This window comes from Coturnix japonica, chromosome Z (assembly GCF_054131305.1).
Source record: "Coturnix japonica strain WE chromosome Z, WE-NBRP24, whole genome shotgun sequence".
Lineage (NCBI taxonomy): Eukaryota > Metazoa > Chordata > Aves > Galliformes > Phasianidae > Coturnix > Coturnix japonica.
In genome coordinates, this window is record NC_140702.1 from 51615047 (window position 1) to 51635433 (window position 20387).

At 37.0% G+C, this 20387-nt stretch overlaps 2 protein-coding genes and 1 long non-coding RNA gene across 10 annotated transcripts in view; 1 reads left to right on the forward strand and 2 right to left on the reverse strand.

Annotated features, from left to right (window-relative positions):
• Positions 1 to 9237, reverse strand: part of LOC146754031 (putative COBW domain-containing protein 7) — a 29818-nt gene extending 20581 nt beyond the window's left edge. Inside the window, exons 1-5 of one of the 4 annotated variants that reach the window (XM_085529537.1) lie at positions 9209 to 9237; positions 8609 to 8665; positions 7267 to 7318; positions 6325 to 6393; positions 3449 to 6222 (exon numbers count right to left, since the gene is read on the reverse strand). The gene's annotated coding sequence lies outside the window, so the exon portion shown is untranslated. Of the gene's footprint in view, positions 1 to 420; positions 473 to 1762; positions 1820 to 2361; positions 2392 to 3448; positions 6223 to 6324; positions 6855 to 7266; positions 7319 to 8608; positions 8666 to 9208 lie in introns of those variants that run through there. The other 3 variants (XM_085529536.1, XM_085529539.1, XM_085529538.1) reach the window with 3 other exon arrangements.
• Positions 1 to 20387, forward strand: part of LOC146754030 (uncharacterized) — a 100269-nt gene that overhangs the window by 30016 nt on the left and 49866 nt on the right. The window lies entirely within an intron of this gene.
• LOC146754032 (putative COBW domain-containing protein 7) lies at positions 11306 to 20037 on the reverse strand. 5 transcript variants are annotated; one of them, XM_085529526.1, is made up of 10 exons: positions 20010 to 20037; positions 19842 to 19907; positions 18246 to 18374; positions 17859 to 17905; positions 17143 to 17229; positions 16050 to 16094; positions 15458 to 15514; positions 14116 to 14167; positions 13174 to 13242; positions 11306 to 13071 (listed from the first exon to the last, which is right to left on the reverse strand). In XM_085529526.1, exons 2-10 carry the CDS (start codon positions 19860 to 19862, stop codon positions 12820 to 12822), a joined length of 759 nt encoding a protein of 252 aa, XP_085385652.1. In that variant the 5' UTR covers positions 19863 to 19907; positions 20010 to 20037; the 3' UTR covers positions 11306 to 12819. The 5 variants fall into 5 exon arrangements, with proteins under 5 accessions (XP_085385652.1, XP_085385653.1, XP_085385656.1 ...); XM_085529527.1 differs by lacking the exon at positions 20010 to 20037 and having other exon boundaries at positions 18246 to 18355; XM_085529530.1 differs by lacking the exons at positions 18246 to 18374; positions 20010 to 20037 and having other exon boundaries at positions 19842 to 19877.

The following is a 20387-nucleotide window of genomic DNA, read 5'->3' on the forward strand; positions in this document are numbered from 1 at the left end:
ATTAATGCAAAGTTGTGAACAGCAACTCCCCAATATCTACAAACACTGACATCATTTCGACCTACGGGATAAATATCAGGTGTAAGTATAGGGCTCAATTCTCAAATCTCAATTGCTCAATAAGGACAAATATTGAAAGAATAGTATTACTTGTCTGTTGTAGTAATGCTCTCCATGTACAAGAACACTGTTTCCAACAATAGAACTCTTAAACCATATTTGAAAGCTGAACTCAGTATATACATTTACTATCTATCTATATCAAAGTACATGGCATTCAGTGTAATATTCCAGAGATCTTAAACATACTATTCTCTACCTGAAACCTTCTGAAAAAATAAGATGATTAGTATGCCATGGTTGCAGTTATCCTGAACTATCTTCTAACAGCGAGACTGAAGCAGTGCTTGTTGTAATTACCTTGTCGAGATGTGCATCTGTTGTCTTCATACTCTCCAATTTTTTCTGCAAGCTGTAAACAAGCAGATGTTGCATTTGCACTGGATGGATGCAGTGTCATTATCTCAAACAAGATCTACACAAACTCTTCAGTACTGCAGACCAAAACTAAAGTGCTGTTATCAAAGTAATTTTCAACTGTTAATTCAGCTTTAATCTCAGAATAGTTATGTTTAATTATGTTTGTTTGATCTTTCAAATGATCTGTGATAGGAAGTCTGCCATAGCTTAACTGCTGGAATTCCACTGTCAATTATCTAATTTGACTATAGTAATGTACAGAACAATTACGGATTTCCTTTCTAGATTAGGAAAAAAATTCTGACCTAAGAGTGATAAAGCAAGGAGTGACCTATTGGATGGTCATTTCTGGTTGGATTAAAGCTGTCCTTGGGCCAAGAGAGTCTGTTATGGTTAGAAACGCTTTGTTCTAACTCAGCTGTCAGTGTCTTACAAGAAAGACTTAGGAGACCCATTTTCACAACAAGGCTAGTAGTACGACCTACTAACTTTTAACCATCATAGAGTAAGTCGCCATGGACTTCTATCTACATTTTACACTCTTACATCTTTATAAAACAAAAAAGTAACTTCTGACATCTGTGGGATGATTTGTTGGGCATCACTTTTTGAAACTATGTTAGGAAGTAAAAAAGGAACAAAGCCATTGCTTCTAAGAGTAAAATGTGCAGTATAAAATGAAGTGAAATACTATACACCACTTTCTACTTAACTCATTCCCAAAGCTAATTCCCACTGCACACTGTGCAGTGCTTCCTAATTTAAAGCTGAGCCTCTTAGTCATAAAAGAACCAGAGGACATAACGGATCCAGGAACACGCTGAACAACATTTCCAAGGCTTAGGTTGTTGTGGAACTCAGAGTTTCCTGTGAAAACTAAGGTCTCCAGTTCATCACAATGTAAAGCAAGAAAAAAATTAAATCCTCTGAGTTTTAAGAGAACCAGAAAAAAGCACTGAGATCTTATTGATTACTAGTAGTACTAATGGACAACTTAAAGCCTCAACAAGGGAAACGGGGGGAAAACGCCAAACAATCATGGGTGCTTTGGCTCTCATTTCATTTTACAAACCCTACAATCTTTTGCTGCATGTATCTCAAGTGGAAAAACATCCTCTTTCTAGTACTTCTTACTCTTACTGAGAATTGTAAACAAGTGTCTGAACTAGAACATGCAACAGAAATTCAGATGCAGACTCTGCCTAAATGTAAATGTACCTACTTCATGCGTGTATCTATGCAATGAGCATTACTTTTAATAAAAGTCAAATTATTGCCATACCTGATTCCAGATAGACTGTCTAAAGCATGCAGGTCCGGCACATTGGAAAGATCAACTCTGCACAGACAGGGAGAGAAAGAAAGCTTTGTATTTTCACTGCATGTAAGAATTATGCGTACTGAAGCTTCGATTACTCATTTTTAAACATACAAATAATTGTTCATGTTTGTTGGTTTTTTTTCCTGATCTCTTATTCCAATGCAAAGCACCAAAAGCTAGCCCTATTTTCAGATGTCAGCAGTCAGTGCTACCTACCATGGAGTAAAGCAGCTTTCAGCTGTACAGTAATATGGGAGCATAAAAAGAGAATTTTAGTGAATACAGTTAAAAAATAAATTAATACTAAACAAACAAACAAAAAAAAAAAACCACACAAGAATCCGTTTTCTGAAAGATGTGATTTGTATTGGATGCCTAAGTGTTATCTAATTCTCTGATGGGAACAATCGTTCTGTACCTCTTCGAACACAAGCACACATTAAAACACAGTACAGGTAGGTATGCATGTGCACAGCCAACAGATCATAATGAAAGCTTTGTAAAAATAATGTCAGTGGGACAGGATTTGGTACTTGTTGGAATACAGGTTAATCTAATACCTCAACCTTTGTGTCTCCAAAATTTCGACAAGTCCATTTATTGACCTAAAACAAATAGAAAAAAGCAAAATGAGGTGCAAACGCAACTGTAATATATCCATTGAACAATTTAACAATGTAGACCAATACAAGAAACATAACGACATCTCTCACACTGTTACTAAATGTTTTACAGTCCAAGAGGCATCAAGAAAAAGTTTGCTTTTGTGACATTTTATAGCAAGGTCAAAATTCACAACTTCTGACAATAAAATATTACTACTGAACATAGCATTTTTCTTCTCTCAGTACAAGCTGCAAGGTTAAGAATTCTCAAGAGTCTGAACCACAAATAACGTTGCAAAGTATTTCTCAATATTCCATTTTGTCTGTCAGGGTACTGAGAAAGATGGAACACACCTTTGAACACTGCTTTGATTCAGCCCATTTGTTCTTTTACATCCATGACAATTATTCAGATATCTTCCATACCCCTTTATATTTGCTAATAAACATGTATGGACTAGCAGACATTGCCCCCCGTAGTTAACTCAGACAAATGGCAACAGCTGCCCAATAGTATAAGAATGTGAGCACTTAAGACAAAGGTCTATTATAAGGCATTTGTTAGGCCTAATTTAGCCAAGGAAACGGTGTGGAGTTGCACCAGAAGAGGGTCAGGTTGGGTATTGGGAAAAGGTTCTTCACCAGAGGGCCGTAGACATGGAACAGCCCCAAGCAGCCAGAGTTCAAGGAACATTTGGAGAAAGCTCTCAGACATAGAATTGGAATTTTGGGTGGTCCTGAGTAGAGCCAGAGGTTGGAGTCAATGGTCCTTGAAGGTTCCTTCCAACTTAAGAGCATTCTTGGATTCTATTCTATAATTCTACACTTCTGAGCAGGTAACATCAAATCTTACTTAGGCAAGCTGATAAGACTGTGGAAGCACAGAAATGCACTGGAAACATCTCCAGAAAGGGGCAGACTCTTTTTCACTGCTTTCTCACTGCTCTTTTTCACTACACGATCTGTTGGAACAATCATGAGATCTAATTTCTAATAACATTTCAGCATGTACAATGTCACGGTTATACCAGAAATTTCATACCTGACAGTTGGTCTGACTTTATTCAATTCTTCCCTTGACACCAAATCCGTTTTATTGACGATTACAAGATCAGCTAATGCAACCTGCCTATGCATTTGGAAAAAGAAAAAAGGAACACCTTGAAAAAAAAAGCAGTTTTTTGTAAGGCAGAAGCAGTATGTCTCTCATAGCACTGTAAAATTACTATATTGTTAGTACAGGAAGGCAAACATTAACCAAACCATCAGCCATCTAAAACATCATGGAATGACTACAGTATTAGCTTCTTGAGGTGACTTGTGGCTTGTGCATTTCAGGAGACAAAAGTAGCAGCAGCCAGTGACATGAAAGACAAGCCATGGCCACTGAAATGTTTACAAGCACAGCATGCTGAGGCTTTTTCACTGCTAGCAAAAATGTATAGCTAATGGTGAGGAGACTATACTGAAAACTGTTTTTGTAGCTGAAAGTTGAGCTTCTTTCAACCTGTTATTTGTACTCCATCTGTTGTAGTTTCCATGGAAAAAAAGAGGAGGCATTATTTTCAGATCAACCTACTTATTAGAAAATTCATATCTAAGCAGAATGATCAAATGAAGTACAGAGTAAGTTTTGTTTTCTACCTTTGTTTAAAAGCAAGGGAGGGGAAAACCTTAGAAAAGAAAAAGAATCAATTTTGAATGATCTTCCGCACAGTGCAGTCACTGACTATGATTAAAAAAGTGGTTTTGATATCCATACCGAGATGCTTCATTGACAAGGCCTTCTGGCTTCTCCTGTCTCAAGTGCTAGACAATAATTAAAACAGATGGATTAAGCATGTTTAAAAAATGCTCAAATTAATTTGCATTTAAACTATGCCAAAATCATTTTACACAATGTATGATTTTCATTCATACCGCTTAAGTGACTACATTGTAAGGAACTATTTTTATGGCCAACTATCAATGAAAAAGCTAGAAATGAAAAACTATTTCTGCACTTACCAATCCTCACTGTTCTGTAGGTCTGTTCTTTCAGTACACTTTACTTAGATGCCTCTGTTACCTGACATTTTATTCTACTTCCAGGCAACTACATCAGCTGTTAATCCGATCCAGTATGTAGTAGTCTGCCTCACTCTCTCACCCTGGGAATGAACCTATTGGTTCTTTTTTCATCTTCTTTCCATTCTATTGCAGTCTCTTCCAGATCATACAGCTCATGGACACCTTGGACTATCTCTTGATGAGATTTGCCTTGAATAGATACCAGTCCCTTACCAGAAAAATAACTCTTAGAGTATATAAACAAACCTTTAAAAACAAAATACTTACGGAGAAAAAAAGAAAAACAAAACAACTTTACAAGTACACAGAGCAGGGAAAAACCTCTGACAAATATGCAGAGGTTGATCAAAATAACAATGCAACAGAGTCATCTCTTGTAACAACCATTCTTACAATTAATAATTATACTTTGCTATACTCTGCCTTCAGCTTCTCATTTGGACGGTTACCTGGAATATTTGTGCAAATTTCAATGTCATCTCCTACCATGCCACTTTGATTGTATGTATGATATATGTCTCTATGAAAGCCTCATCACCTGTCCAAGGTGATGTAAAATAGGCAAAAATGCTGAGTCTGTTCCCACTGAGTTCTCATGCTTAACACTTACACTGTCTTGAAACAGAATCTCTGAATAGCAGAGAAAGAACAAATATCTGTGTGGTGAAATGACTAGCAATGGAATTAACAATGGAATACCTTCAAAACTAAGTCCATTAACTCACATGCCAAACGTTGCACTAAAAGAGTTTTCATCACTTGAAAACTGTCTAAAATAGAATGTAAATATTACTCGGATCCCAAAGCTCAGTACAACAGAAGCATACTTCTAATCAGCAGTACAGCTAATGAGTACAACAGACAGCTTGAAGTGCATCAGCACTGCCGGCTTTATGCTGCTGTTGTTCTACTTGTCAAGAAATAAACCTTTCTTCCAGTGAAGTAGAAATAATTACCTTGCTGCCTGTGACACACATATGTTCTCAGGAAACAAATCACAGCACATTTGATTGTTTTCCTTAGACCTTGTCTAATCATGCAATCGACTATTTTATCATTTACTTAGCTTTGTGGTTTAAGGAAAATGAAAGTATATCCTCAAGCATCACCAACGTTCACCTCAGAACTATGCAATGAATCGTACACGGGGATGAATACACTTATGTGTAAATCACATCTTTAAAACTGCAGCCTGATGTAATCAAAAAATTTTAGGGGGACCATAGCTAGCACTGTGCTGCATTGTTACACTCAATTAAACTTCTGTTTATTATGCCAATAACTGTAATCATGGACAGAAACCTGTAACTACATCCCTAGATAAGGAGCCATCTAGGTGAAATATCCGGATGAGACCTTTCAGAGCAAAGGAGGGGAAAACAACATCACCTCCTTTCACTTATGTCCTGATCATTCATCCTGTCCCACTCATGTTTGGGACTGCAAGTCTCCCCTTTCACTACACAGCAAGTAGTACTGTGGTTTGCTTCTCTGTCAGCTACCTTGAGTGGTCTCATTGGCTGGCAGGTATTTAAGTGTCTCTACATGGATCAATGACAAACTGATGTTCTCTCTTTTGTCTGCTCTTTGACCTGTATGTGGCTGACAATACACTGCAGTTTCTTTCCATTTCAAAAGAGGGAAAGCACAAAACAAAGAGGTTGGAAGTTTCAGGCAAACCTTCAGTCTTATGACATCCATGGTACATCCAGTCCTATCTTTCACATTCTTTTCCCACACAAGATTCTACAAAGAGGAAAAATGTTTTCACAAACAGAACAGCGTAAGATGATTTTCTACAAAAGGACACAATGATTTCGCACTTGACTGCGATGTATTCATATTTACCTGTATAAAGAGATTAACGTTTTCTTCCTTAATATTTCCTAGGACTTCAAGTGTTACTGTCACTATGTCCTGTAAATGGAAAGACACACAAGACAGACAAGATAGATGCTTAAAAGCAGCATTTAGCACAGAACTGCTTATACTCTAAAGGAGTGACAGGCCAGACCCTTTCCCCTTCAATTATTTATTAAAAATCAAAACCACAAAACAGACAAAATACTGTATTTTCTCTCTAAATAAAACACAATCACCAAGATAAAAATGCAATTTAAACTGTAATATGCAAGGATTGTTTTATTGCACAGAGCAAGAGAGAAGATTCTACCCTGACATAAATAAAAGCTGGGTTACATATCTGGAAAAACAAAGCATTTCACATTCCTAACCTTCTAGCACACATGCGATTGTAGGTATTATATCAAATTTATAGGAAAACCTAATTCACTGTTACAGGTTGATCTGTTGATTTTCTGTGTAAAAACGAAGGGAAGCACTCACAGAATGTGTCTCTCTAACACCTTAATTAATGCAAAGTTGTGAACAGCAACTTCCCAATATCTACAAACACTGACATCATTTCGACCTACGGGATAAATATCAGGTGTAAGTATAGGGCTCAATTCTCAAATCTCAATTGCTCAATAAGGACAAATATTGAAAGAATAGTATTACTTGTCTGTTGTAGTAATGCTCTCCATGTACAAGAACACTGTTTCCAACAATAGAACTCTTAAACCATATTTGAAAGCAGAACTCAGTATATACATTTACTATCTATCTATATCAAAGTACATGGCATTCAGTGTAATATTCCAGAGATCTTAAACATACTATTCTCTACCTGAAACCTTCTGAAAAAATAAGATGATTAGTATGCCATGGTTGCAGTTATCCTGAACTATCTTCTAACAGCGAGACTGAAGCAGTGCTTGTTGTAATTACCTTGTCGAGATGTGCATCTGTTGTCTTCATACTCTCCAATTTTTTCTGCAAGCTGTAAACAAGCAGATGTTGCATTTACACTGGATGGATGCAGTGTCATTATCTCAAACAAGATCTACACAAACTCTTCAGTACTGCAGACCAAAACTAAAGTGCTGTTATCAAAGTAATTTTCAACTGTTAATTCAGCTTTAATCTCAGAATAGTTATGTTTAATTATGTTTGTTTGATCTTTCAAATGATCTGTGATAGGAAGTCTGCCACAGCTTAACTGCTGGAATTCCACTGTCAATTCTCTAATTTGACTATAGTAATGTACAGAACAATTACGGATTTCCTTTCTAGATTAGGAAAAAAATTCTGACCTAAGAGTGATAAAGCAAGGAGTGACCTATTGGATGGTCATTTCTGGTTGGATTAAAGCTGTCCTTGGGCCAAGAGAGTCTGTTATGGTTAGAAACGCTTTGTTCTAACTCAGCTGTCAGTGTCTTACAAGAAAGACTTAGGAGACCCATTTTCACAACAAGGCTAGTAGTACGACCTACTAACTTTTAACCATCATAGAGTAAGTCGCCATGGACTTCTATCTACATTTTACACTCTTACATCTTTATAAAACAAAAAAGTAACTTCTGACATCTGTGGGATGATTTGTTGGGCATCACTTTTTGAAACTATGTTAGGAAGTAAAAAATGAACAAAGCCATTGCTTCTAAGAGTAAAATGTGCAGTATAAAATGAAGTGAAATACTATACACCACTTTCTACTTAACTCATTCCCAAAGCTAATTCCCACTGCACACTGTGCAGTGCTTCCTAATTTAAAGCTGAGCCTCTTAGTCATAAAAGAACCAGAGGACATAACGGATCCAGGAACACGCTGAACAACATTTCCAAGGCTTAGGTTGTTGTGGAACTCAGAGTTTCCTGTGAAAACTAAGGTCTCCAGTTCATCACAATGTAAAGCAAGAAAAAAATTAAATCCTCTGAGTTTTAAGAGAACCAGAAAAAAGCACTGAGATCTTATTGATTACTAGTAGTACTAATGGACAACTTAAAGCCTCAACAAGGGAAACGGGGGGAAAACGCCAAACAATCATGGGTGCTTTGGCTCTCATTTCATTTTACAAACCCTACAATCTTTTGCTGCATGTATCTCAAGTGGAAAAACATCCTCTTTCTATTACTTCTTACTCTTACTGAGAATTGTAAACAAGTGTCTGAACTAGAACATGCAACAGAAATTCAGATGCAGACTCTGCCTAAATGTAAATGTACCTACTTCATGCGTGTATCTATGCAATGAGCATTACTTTTAATAAAAGTCAAATTATTGCCATACCTGATTCCAGATAGACTGTCTAAAGCATGCAGGTCCGGCACATTGGAAAGATCAACTCTGCACAGACAGGGAGAGAAAGAAAGCTTTGTATTTTCACTGCATGTAAGAATTATGTGTACTGAAGCTTCGATTACTCATTTTTAAACATATAAATAATTGTTCATGTTTGTTGGTTTTTTTTCCTGATCTCTTATTCCAATGCAAAGCACCAGAAGCTAGCCCTATTTTCAGATGTCAGCAGTCAGTGCTATCTACCATGGAGTAAAGCAGCTTTCAGCTGTACAGTAATATGGGAGCATAAAAAGAGAATTTTAGTGAATACAGTTAAAGAATAAATTAATACTAAACAAACAAACAAACAAACAAAAACCACACAACAATCTGTTTTCTGAAAGATGTGATTTGTATTGGATGCCTAAGTGTTATCTAATTCTCTGATGGGAACAATCGTTCTGTACCTCTTCGAACACAAGCACACATTAAAACACAGTACAGGTAGGTATGCATGTGCACAGCCAACAGATCATAATGAAAGCTTGGTAAAAATAATGTCAGTGGGACAGGATTTGGTACTTGTTGGAATACAGGTTAATCTAATACCTCAACCTTTGTGTCTCCAAAATTTCGACAAGTCCATTTATTGACCTAAAACAAATAGAAAAAAGCAAAATGAGGTGCAAACGCAACTGTAATATATCCATTGAACAATTTAACAATGTAGACCAATACAAGAAACATAACGACATCTCTCACACTGTTACTAAATGTTTTACAGTCCAAGAGGCATCAAGAAAAAGTTTGCTTTTGTGACATTTTATAGCCGAACCAAGGTCAAAATTCACAACTTCTGACAATAAAATATTACTACTGAACAGAGCATTTTTCTTCTCTCAGTACAAGCTGCAAGGTTAAGAATTCTCAAGAGTCTGAACCACAAATAACGTTGCAAAGTATTTCTCAATATTCCATTTTGTCTGTCAGGGTACTGAGAAAGATGGAACACACCTTTGAACACTGCTTTGATTCAGCCCATTAGTTCTTTTACATCCATGACAATTATTCAGATATCTTCCATACCCCTTTATATTTGCTAATAAACATGTATGGACTAGCAGACATTGCCCCCCGTAGTTAACTCAGACAAATGGCAACAGCTGCCCAATAGTATAAGAATGTGAGCACTTAAGACAAAGGTCTATTATAAGGCATTTGTTAGGCCTAATTTAGCCAAGGAAACGGTGTGGAGTTGCACCAGAAGAGGGTCAGGTTGGGTATTGGGAAAAGGTTCTTCACCAGAGGGCCGTAGACATGGAACAGCCCCAAGCAGCCAGAGTTCAAGGAACATTTGGAGAAAGCTCTCAGACATAGAATTGGAATTTTGGGTGGTCCTGAGTAGAGCCAGAGGTTGGAGTCAATGGTCCTTTAAGGTTCCTTCCAACTTAAAAGCATTCTTGGATTCTATTCTATAATTCTACACTTCTGAGCAGGTAACATCAAATCTTACTTAGGCAAGCCGATAATACTGTGGAAGCACAGAAATGCACTGGAAACATCTCCAGAAAGGGGCAGACTCTTTTTCACTGCTTTCTCACTGCTCTTTTTCACTACACGATCTGTTGGAACAATCATGAGATCTAATTTCTAATAACATTTGAGCATGTACAATGTCACGGTTATACCAGAAATTTCATACCTGACAGTTGGTCTGACTTTATTCAATTCTTCCCTTGAAACCAAATCCGTTTTATTGATGATTACAAGATCAGCTAATGCAACCTGCCTATGCATTTGGAAAAAGAAAAAAGGAATACCTTGAACAAGCAGTTTTTTGTAAGGCAGAAGCAGTATGTCTCTCATAGCGCTGTAAAATTACTAGATTGTTAGTTAGTACAGGAAGGCAAACATTAACCAAACCATCAGCCAACTAAAACATCATGGAATGACTACAGTATTAGCTTCTTGAGGTGACTTGTGGCTTGTGCATTTCAGGAGACATAAGTAGCAGCAGCCAGTGACATGAAAGACAAGCCATGGCCACTGAAATGTTTACAAGCACAGCATGCTGAGGCTTTTTCACTGCTAGCAAAAATGTATAGCTAATGGTGAGGAGACTATACTGAAAACTGTTTTTGTAGCTGAAAGTTGAGCTTCTTTCAACCTGTTATTTGTACTCCATCTGTTGTAGTTTCCATGGAAAAAAAGAGGAGGCATTATTTTCAGATCAACCTACTTATTAGAAAATTCCTATCTAAGCAGAATGATCAAATGAAGTACAGAGTAAGTTTTGTTTTCTACCTTTGTTTAAAAGCAAGGGAGGGGAAAACCTTAGAAAAGAAAAAGAATCAATTTTGAATGATCTTCCGCACAGTGCAGTCACTGACTATGATTAAAAAAGTGGTTTTGATATCCATACCGAGATGCTTCATTGACAAGGCCTTCTGGCTTCTCCTGTCTCAAGTGCTAGACAATAATTAAAACAGATGGATTAAGCATGTTTAAAAAATGCTCAAATTAATTTGCATTTAAACTATGCCAAAATCATTTTACACAATGTATGATTTTCATTCATACCGCTTAAGTGACTACATTGTAAGGAACTATTTTTATGGCCAACTATCAATGAAAAAGCTAGAAATGAAAAACTATTTCTGCACTTACCAATCCTCACTGTTCTGTAGGTCTGTTCTTTCAGTACACTTTACTTAGATGCCTCTGTTACCTGACATTTTATTCTACTTCCAGGCAACTACATCAGCTGTTAATCCGATCCAGTATGTAGTAGTTTGCCTCACTCTCTCACCCTGGGAATGAACCTATTGGTTCTTTTTTCATCTTCTTTCCATTCTATTGCAGTCTCTTCCAGATCATACAGCTCATGGACACCTTGGACTATCTCTTGATGAGATTTGCCTTGAATAGATACCAGTCCCTTACCAGAAAAATAACTGTTAGAGTATATAAACAAACCTTTAAAAACAAAATACTTACGGAGAAAAAAAGAAAAACAAAACAACTTTACAAGTACACAGAGCAGGGAAAAACCTCTGACAAATATGCAGAGGTTGATCAAAATAACAATGCAACAGAGTCATCTCTTGTAACAACCATTCTTACAATCAAGAATTATACTTTGCTATACTCTGCCTTCAGCTTCTCATTTGGACGGTTACCTGGAATATTTGTGCAAATTTCAATGTCATCTCCTACCATGCCACTTTGATTGTATGTATGATATACGTCTCTATGAAAGCCTCATCACCTGTCCAAGGTGATGTAAAATAGGCAAAAATGCTGAGTCTGTTCCCACTGAGTTCTCATGCTTAACACTTACACTGTCTTGAAACAGAATCTCTCAATAGCAGAGAAAGAACAAATATCTGGGTGGTGAAATGACTAGCAATGGAATTAACAATGGAATACCTTCAAAACTAAGTCCATTAACTCACATGCCAAACGTTGCACTAAAAGAGTTTTCATCACTTGAAAACTGTCTAAAATAGAATGTAAATATTACTCGGATCCCAAAGCTCAGTACAACAGAAGCATACTTCTAATCAGCAGTACAGCTAATGAGTACAACAGACAGCTTGAAGTGCATCAGCACTGCCGGCTTTATGCTGCTGTTGTTCTACTTGTCAAGAAATAAACCTTTCTTCCAGTGAAGTAGAAATAATTACCTTGCTGCCTGTGACACACATATGTTCTCAGGAAACAAATCACAGCACATTTGATTGTTTTCCTTAGACCTTGTCTAATCATACAATCGACTTTTTTATCATTTACTTAGCTTTGTGGTTTAAGGAAAATGAAAGTATATCCTCAAGCATCACCAACGTTCACCTCAGAACTATGCAATGAATCGTACACGGGGATGAATACACTTATGTGTAAATCACATCTTTAAAACTGCAGCCTGATGTAATCAAAAAATTTTAGGGGGACCACAGCTAGCACTGTGCTGCATTGTTACACTCAATTAAACTTCTGTTTATTATGCCAATAACTGTAATCATGGACAGAAACCTGTAACTACATCCCTAGATAAGGAGCCATCTAGGTGAAATGGATGAGACCTTTCAGAGCAAAGGAGGGGAAAACAACATCACCTCCTTTCACTTATGTCCTGATCATTCATCCTGTCCCACTCATGTTTGGGACTGCAAGTCTCCCCTTTCACTACACAGCAAGTAGTACTGTGGTTTGCTTCTCTGTCAGCTACCTTGAGTGGTCTCATTGGCTGGCAGGTATTTAAGTGTCTCTACATGGATCAATGACAAACTGATGTTCTCTCTTTTGTCTGCTCTTTGACCTGTATGTGGCTGACAATACACTGCAGTTTCTTTCCATTTAAAAAGAGGGAAAGCACAAAACAAAGAGGTTGGAAGTTTCAGGCAAACCTTCAGTCTTATGACATCCGTGGTACATCCAGTCCTATCTTTCACATTCTTTTCCCACACAAGATTCTACAAAGAGGAAAAATGTTTTCACAAACACAACAGCGTAAGATGATTTTCTACAAAAGGACACAATGATTTCGCACTTGACTGCGATGTATTCATATTTACCTGTATAAAGAGATTAACGTTTTCTTCCTTAATATTTCCTAGGACTTCAAGTGTTACTGTCACTATGTCCTGTAAATGGAAAGACACACAAGACAGACAAGATAGATGCTTAAAAGCAGCATTTAGCACACAACTGCTTATACTCTAAAGGAGTGACAGGCCAGACCCTTTCCCCTTCAATTATTTATTAAAAATCAAAACCACAAAACAGACAAAATACTGTATTTTCTCTCTAAATAAAACACAATCACCAAGATAAAAATGCAATTTAAACTGTAATATGCAAGGATTGTTTTATTGCACAGAGCAAGAGAGAAGAGTCTACCCTGACATAAATAAAAGCTGGGTTACATATCTGGAAAAACAAAGCATTTCACATTCCTAACCTTCTAGCACACATGCGATTGTAGGTATTATATCAAATTTATAGGAAAACCTAATTCACTGTTACAGGTTGATCTGTTGATTTTCTGTGTAAAAACGAAGGGAAGCACTCACAGAATGTGTCTCTCTAACACCTTAATTAATGCAAAGTTGTGAACAGCAACTCCCCAATATCTACAAACACTGACATCATTTCGACCTACGGGATAAATATCAGGTGTAAGTATAGGGCTCAATTCTCAAATCTCAATTGCTCAATAAGGACAAATATTGAAAGAATAGTATTACTTGTCTGTTGTAGTAATGCTCTCCATGTACAAGAACACTGTTTCCAACAATAGAACTCTTAAACCATATTTGAAAGCAGAACTCAGTATATACATTTACTATCTATCTATATCAAAGTACATGGCATTCAGTGTAATATTGCAGAGATCTTAAACATACTATTCTCTACCTGAAACCTTCTGAAAAAATAAGATGATTAGTATGCCATGGTTGCAGTTATCCTGAACTATCTTCTAACAGCGAGACTGAAGCAGTGCTTGTTGTAATTACCTTGTCGAGATGTGCATCTGTTGTCTTCATACTCTCCAATTTTTTCTGCAAGCTGTAAACAAGCAGATGTTGCATTTGCACTGGATGGATGCAGTGTCATTATCTCAAACAAGATCTACACAAACTCTTCAGTACCGCAGACCAAAACTAAAGTGCTGTTATCAAAGTAATTTTCAACTGTTAATTCAGCTTTAATCTCAGAATAGTTATGTTTAATTATGTTTGTTTGATCTTTCAAATGATCTGTGATAGGAAGTCTGCCACAGATTAACTGCTGGAATTCCACTGTCAATTCTCTAATTTGACTATAGTAATGTACAGAACCATTACGGATTTCCTTTCTAGATTAGGAAAAAAATTCTGACCTAAGAGTGATAAAGCAAGGAGTGACCTATTGGATGGTCATTTCTGGTTGGATTAAAGCTGTCCTTGGGCCAAGAGAGTCTGTTATGGTTAGAAACGCTTTGTTCTAACTCAGCTGTCAGTGTCTTACAAGAAAGACTTAGGAGACCCATTTTCACAACAAGGCTAGTAGTACGACCTACTAACTTTTAACCATCATAGAGTAAGTCGCCATGGACTTCTATCTACGTTTTACACTCTTACATCTTTATAAAACAAAAAAGTAACTTCTGACATCTGTGGGATGATTTGTTGGGCATCACTTTTTGAAACTATGTTAGGAAGTAAAAAAGGAACAAAGCCATTGCTTCTAAGAGTAAAATGTGCAGTATAAAATGAAGTGAAATACTATACACCACTTTCTACTTAACTCATTCCCAAAGCTAATTCCCACTGCACACTGTGCAGTGCTTCCTAATTTAAAGCTGAGCCTCTTAGTCATAAAAGAACCAGAGGACATAACGGATCCAGGAACACGCTGAACAACATTTCCAAGGCTTAGGTTGTTGTGGAACTCAGAGTTTCCTGTGAAAACTAAGGTCTCCAGTTCATCACAATGTAAAGCAAGAAAAAAATTAAATCCTCTGAGTTTTAAGAGAACCAGAAAAAAGCACTGAGATCTTATTGATTAGTAGTAGTACTAATGGACAACTTAAAGCCTCAACAAGGGAAACGGGGGGAAAACGCCAAACAATCATGGGTGCTTTGGCTCTCATTTCATTTTACAAACCCTACAATCTTTTGCTGCATGTATCTCAAGTGGAAAAACATCCTCTTTCTATTACTTCTTACTCTTACTGAGAATTGCAAACAAGTGTCTGAACTAGAACATGCAACAGAAATTCAGATGCAGACTCTGCCTAAATGTAAATGTACCTACTTCATGCGTCTATCTATGCAATGAGCATTACTTTTAATAAAAGTCAAATTATTGCCATACCTGATTCCAGATAGACTGTCTAAAGCATGCAGGTCCGGCACATTGGAAAGATCAACTCTGCACAGACAGGGAGAGAAAGAAAGCTTTGTATTTTCACTGCATGTAAGAATTATGCGTACTGAAGCTTCGATTACTCATTTTTAAACATACAAATAATTGTTCATGTTTGTTGGTTTTTTTTCCTGATCTCTTATTCCAATGCAAAGCACCAAAAGCTAGCCCTATTTTCAGATGTCAGCAGTCAGTGCTACCTACCATGGAGTAAAGCAGCTTTCAGCTGTACAGTAATATGGGAGCATAAAAAGAGAATTTTAGTGAATACAGTTAAAAAATAAATTAATACTAAACAAACAAACAAAAAAAAAAAAAACCACACAAGAATCCGTTTTCTGAAAGATGTGATTTGTATTGGATGCCTAAGTGTTATCTAATTCTCTGATGGGAACAATCGTTCTGTACCTCTTCGAACACAAGCACACATTAAAACACAGTACAGGTAGGTATGCATGTGCACAGCCAACAGATCATAATGAAAAAATAATGTCAGTGGGACAGGATTTGGTACTTGTTGGAATACAGGTTAATCTAATACCTCGACCTTTGTGTCTCCAAAATTTCAACAAGTCCATTTATTGACCTAAAACAAATAGAAAAAAGCAAAATGAGGTGCAAACGCAACTGTAATATATCCATTGAACAATTTAACAATGTAGAGCAATACAAGAAACATAACGACATCTCTCACACTGTTACTCAATGTTTTACAGTCCAAGAGGCATCAAGAAAAAGTTTGCTTTTGTGACATTTTATAGCCGAACCAAGGTCAAAATTCACAACTTCTGACAATAAAATATTACTACTGAACAGAGCATTTTTCTTCTCTCAGTACAAGCTGCAAGGTTAAGAATTCTCAAGAGTCTGAACCACAAATAACGTTGCAAAGTATTTCTCAATATTCCATTTTGTCTGTCAGGGTACTGAGAAAGATGGAACACACCTTTGAACACTGCTTTGATTCAGCCCATTTGTTCTTTTACATCCATGACAATTATTCAGATATCTTCCATACCCCTTTATATTTGCTAATAAACATGTATGGACTAGCAGACATTGCCCCCCGTAGTTAACTCAGACAAATGGCAACAGCTGCCCAATAGTATAAGAATGTGAGCACTTAAGACAAAGGTCTATTATAAGGCATTTGTTAGGCCTAATTTAGCCAAGGAAACGGTGTGGAGTTGCACCAGAAGAGGGTCAGGTTGGGTATTGGGAAAAGGTTCTTCACCAGAGGGCGGTAGACATGGAACAGCCCCAAGCAGCCAGAGTTCAAGGAACATTTGGAGAAAGCTCTCAGACATAGAATTGGAATTTTGGGTGGTCCTGAGTAGAGCCAGAGGTTGGAGTCAATGGTCCTTGAAGGTTCCTTCCAACTTAAAAGCATTCTTTGATTCTATTCTATAATTCTACACTTCTGAGCAGGTAACATCAAATCTTACTTAGGCAAGCCGATAATACTGTGGAAGCACAGAAATGCACTGGAAACATCTCCAGAAAGGGGCAGACTCTTTTTCACTGCTTTCTCACTGCTCTTTTTCACTACACGATCTGTTGGAACAATCATGAGATCTAATTTCTAATAACATTTGAGCATGTACAATGTCACGGTTATACCAGAAATTTCATACCTGACAGTTGGTCTGACTTTATTCAATTCTTCCCTTGACACCAAATCCGTTTTATTGACGATTACAAGATCAGCTAATGCAACCTGCCTGTGCATTTGGAAAAAGAAAAAAGGAACACCTTGAACAAGCAGTTTTTTGTAAGGCAGAAGCAGTATGTCTCTCATAGCACTGTAAAATTACTAGATTGTTAGTACAGGAAGGCAAACATTAACCAAACCATCAGCCAACTAAAACATCATGGAATGACTACAGTATTAGCTTCTTGAGGTGACTTGTGGCTTGTGCATTTCAGGAGACATAAGTAGCAGCAGCCAGTGACATGAAAGACAAGCCATGGCCACTGAAATGTTTACAAGCACAGCATGCTGAGGCTTTTTCACTGCTAGCAAAAATGTATAGCTAATGGTGAGGAGACTATACTGAAAACTGTTTTTGTAGCTGAAAGTTGAGCTTCTTTCAACCTGTTATTTGTACTCCATCTGTTGTAGTTTCCATGGAAAAAAAGAGGAGGCATTATTTTCAGATCAACCCACTTATTAGAAAATTCCTATCTAAGCAGAATGATCAAATGAAGTACAGAGTAAGTTTTGTTTTCTACCTTTGTTTAAAAGCAAGGGAGGGGAAAACCTTAGAAAAGAAAAAGAATCAATTTTGAATGATCTTCCGCACAGTGCAGTCACTGACTATGATTAAAAAAGTGGTTTTGATATCCATACCGAGATGCTTCGTTGACAAGGCCTTCTGGCTTCTCCTCTGTCAAGTGCTAGACAATAATTAAAACAACTGGATTAAGCATGTTTAAAAAACGCTCAAATTAATTTGCATTTAAACTATGCCAAAATCATTTTACACAATGTATGATTTTCATTCATACCGCTTAAGTGACTACATTGTAAGGAACTATTTTTATGGCCAACTATCAATGAAAAAGCTAGAAATGAAAAACTATTTCTGCACTTACCAATCCTCACTGTTCTGTAGGTCTGTTCTTTCAGTACACTTTACTTAGATGCCTCTGTTACCTGACATTTTATTCTACTTCCAGGCAACTACATCAGCTGTTAATCCGATCCAGTATGTAGTAGTTTGCCTCACTCTCTCACCCTGGGAATGAACCTATTGGTTCTTTTTTCATCTTCTTTCCATTCTATTGCAGTCTCTTCCAGATCATACAGCTCATGGACACCTTGGACTATCTCTCGATGAGATTTGCCTTGAATAGATTCGAGTCCCTTACCAGAAAAATAACTGTTAGAGTATATAAACAAACCTTTAAAAACAAAATACTTATGGAGAAAAAAAACCCAACAACTTTACAAGTACACAGAGCAGGGAAAAACCTCTGACAAATATGCAGAGGTTGATCAAAATAACAATGCAACAGAGTCATCTCTTGTAACAACCATTCTTACAATTAAGAATTATACTTCGCTATACTCTGCCTTCAGCTTCTCATTTGGACGGTCACCTGGAATATTTGTGCAAATTTCAATGTCATCTCCTACCATGCCACTTTGATTGTATGTATGATATATGTCTCTATGAAAGCCTCATCACCTGTCCAAGGTGATGTAAAATAGGCAAAAATGCTGAGTCTGTTCCCACTGAGTTCTCATGCTTAACACTTACACTGTCTTGAAACAGAATCTCTGAATAGCAGAGAAAGAACAAATATCTGTGTGGTGAAATGACTAGCAATGGAATTAACAACGGAATACTTTCAAAACTAAGTCCATTAACTCACATGCCAAACGTTGCACTAAAAGAGTTTTCATCACTTGAAAACTGTCTAAAATAGAATATAAATATTACTTGGATCCCAAAGCTCAGTACAACAGAAGCATACTTCTAATCAGCAGTACAGCTAATGAGTACAACAGACAGCTTGAAGTACATCAGCACTGCCGGCTTTATGCTGCTGTTGTTCTACTTGTCAAGAAATAAACCTTTCTTCCAGTGAAGTAGAAATAATTACCTTGCTGCCTGTGACACACATATGTTCTCAGGAAACAAATCACAGCACATTTGATTGTTTTCCTTAGACCTTGTCTAATCAGACAATCGACTTTTTTATCATTTACTTAGCTTTGTGGTTTAAGGAAAATTAAAGTATATCCTCAAGCATCACCAACGTTCACCTCAGAACTATGCAATGAATCGTACACGGGGATGAATACACTTATGTGTAAATCACATCTTTAAAACTGCAGCCTGATGTAATCAAAAAATTTTAGGTGGACCATCACTAGCATTGTGCTGCATTGTTACACTCAATTAAACTTCTGTTTATTATGCCAATAACTGTAATCGTGGACAGAAACCTGTAACTACATCCCTAGCTAAGGAGCCATCTAGGTGAAATATCCGGATGAGACCCTTCAGAGCAAAGGAGGGGAAAACAACATCACCTCCTTTCACTTATGTCCTGATCATTCATCCTGTCCCACTCATGTTTGGGACTGCAAGTCTCCCCTTTCACTACACAGCAAGTAGTACTGTGGTTTGCTTCTCTGTCAGCTACCTTGAGTGGTCTCATTGGCCAGCAGGTATTTAAGTGTCTCTACATGGATCAATGACAAACTGATGTTCTCTCTTTTGTCTGCTCTTTGACCTGTATGTGGCTGACAATACACTGCAGTTTCTTTCCATTTCAAAAGAGGGAAAGCACAAAACAAAGAGGTTGGAAGTTTCAGGCAAACCTTCAGTCTTATGACATCCATGGTACATCCAGTCCTATCTTTCACATTCTTTTCCCACAGAAGATTCTACAAAGAGGAAAAATGTTTTCACAAACACAACAGCGTAAGATGATTTTCTACAAAAGGACACAGTGATTTCGCACTTGACTGCGATGTATTCATATTTACCTGTATAAAGAGATTAAGGTTTTCTTCCTTAATATTTCCTAGGACTTCAAGTGTTACTGTCACTATGTCCTGTAAATGGAAAGACACACAAGACAGACAAGAGAGATGCTTAAAAGCAGCATTTAGCACACAACTGCTTATACTCTAAAGGAGTGACAGGCCAGACCCTTTCCCCTTCAATTATTTATTAAAAATCAAAACCACAAAACAGACAAAATACTGTATTTTCTCTCTAAATAAAACACAATCACCAAGATAAAAATGCAATTTAAACTGTAATATGCAAGGATTGTTTTATTGCACAGAGCAAGAGAGAAGATTCTACCCTGACATAAATAAAAGCTGGGTTACATATCTGGAAAAACAAAGCATTTCACA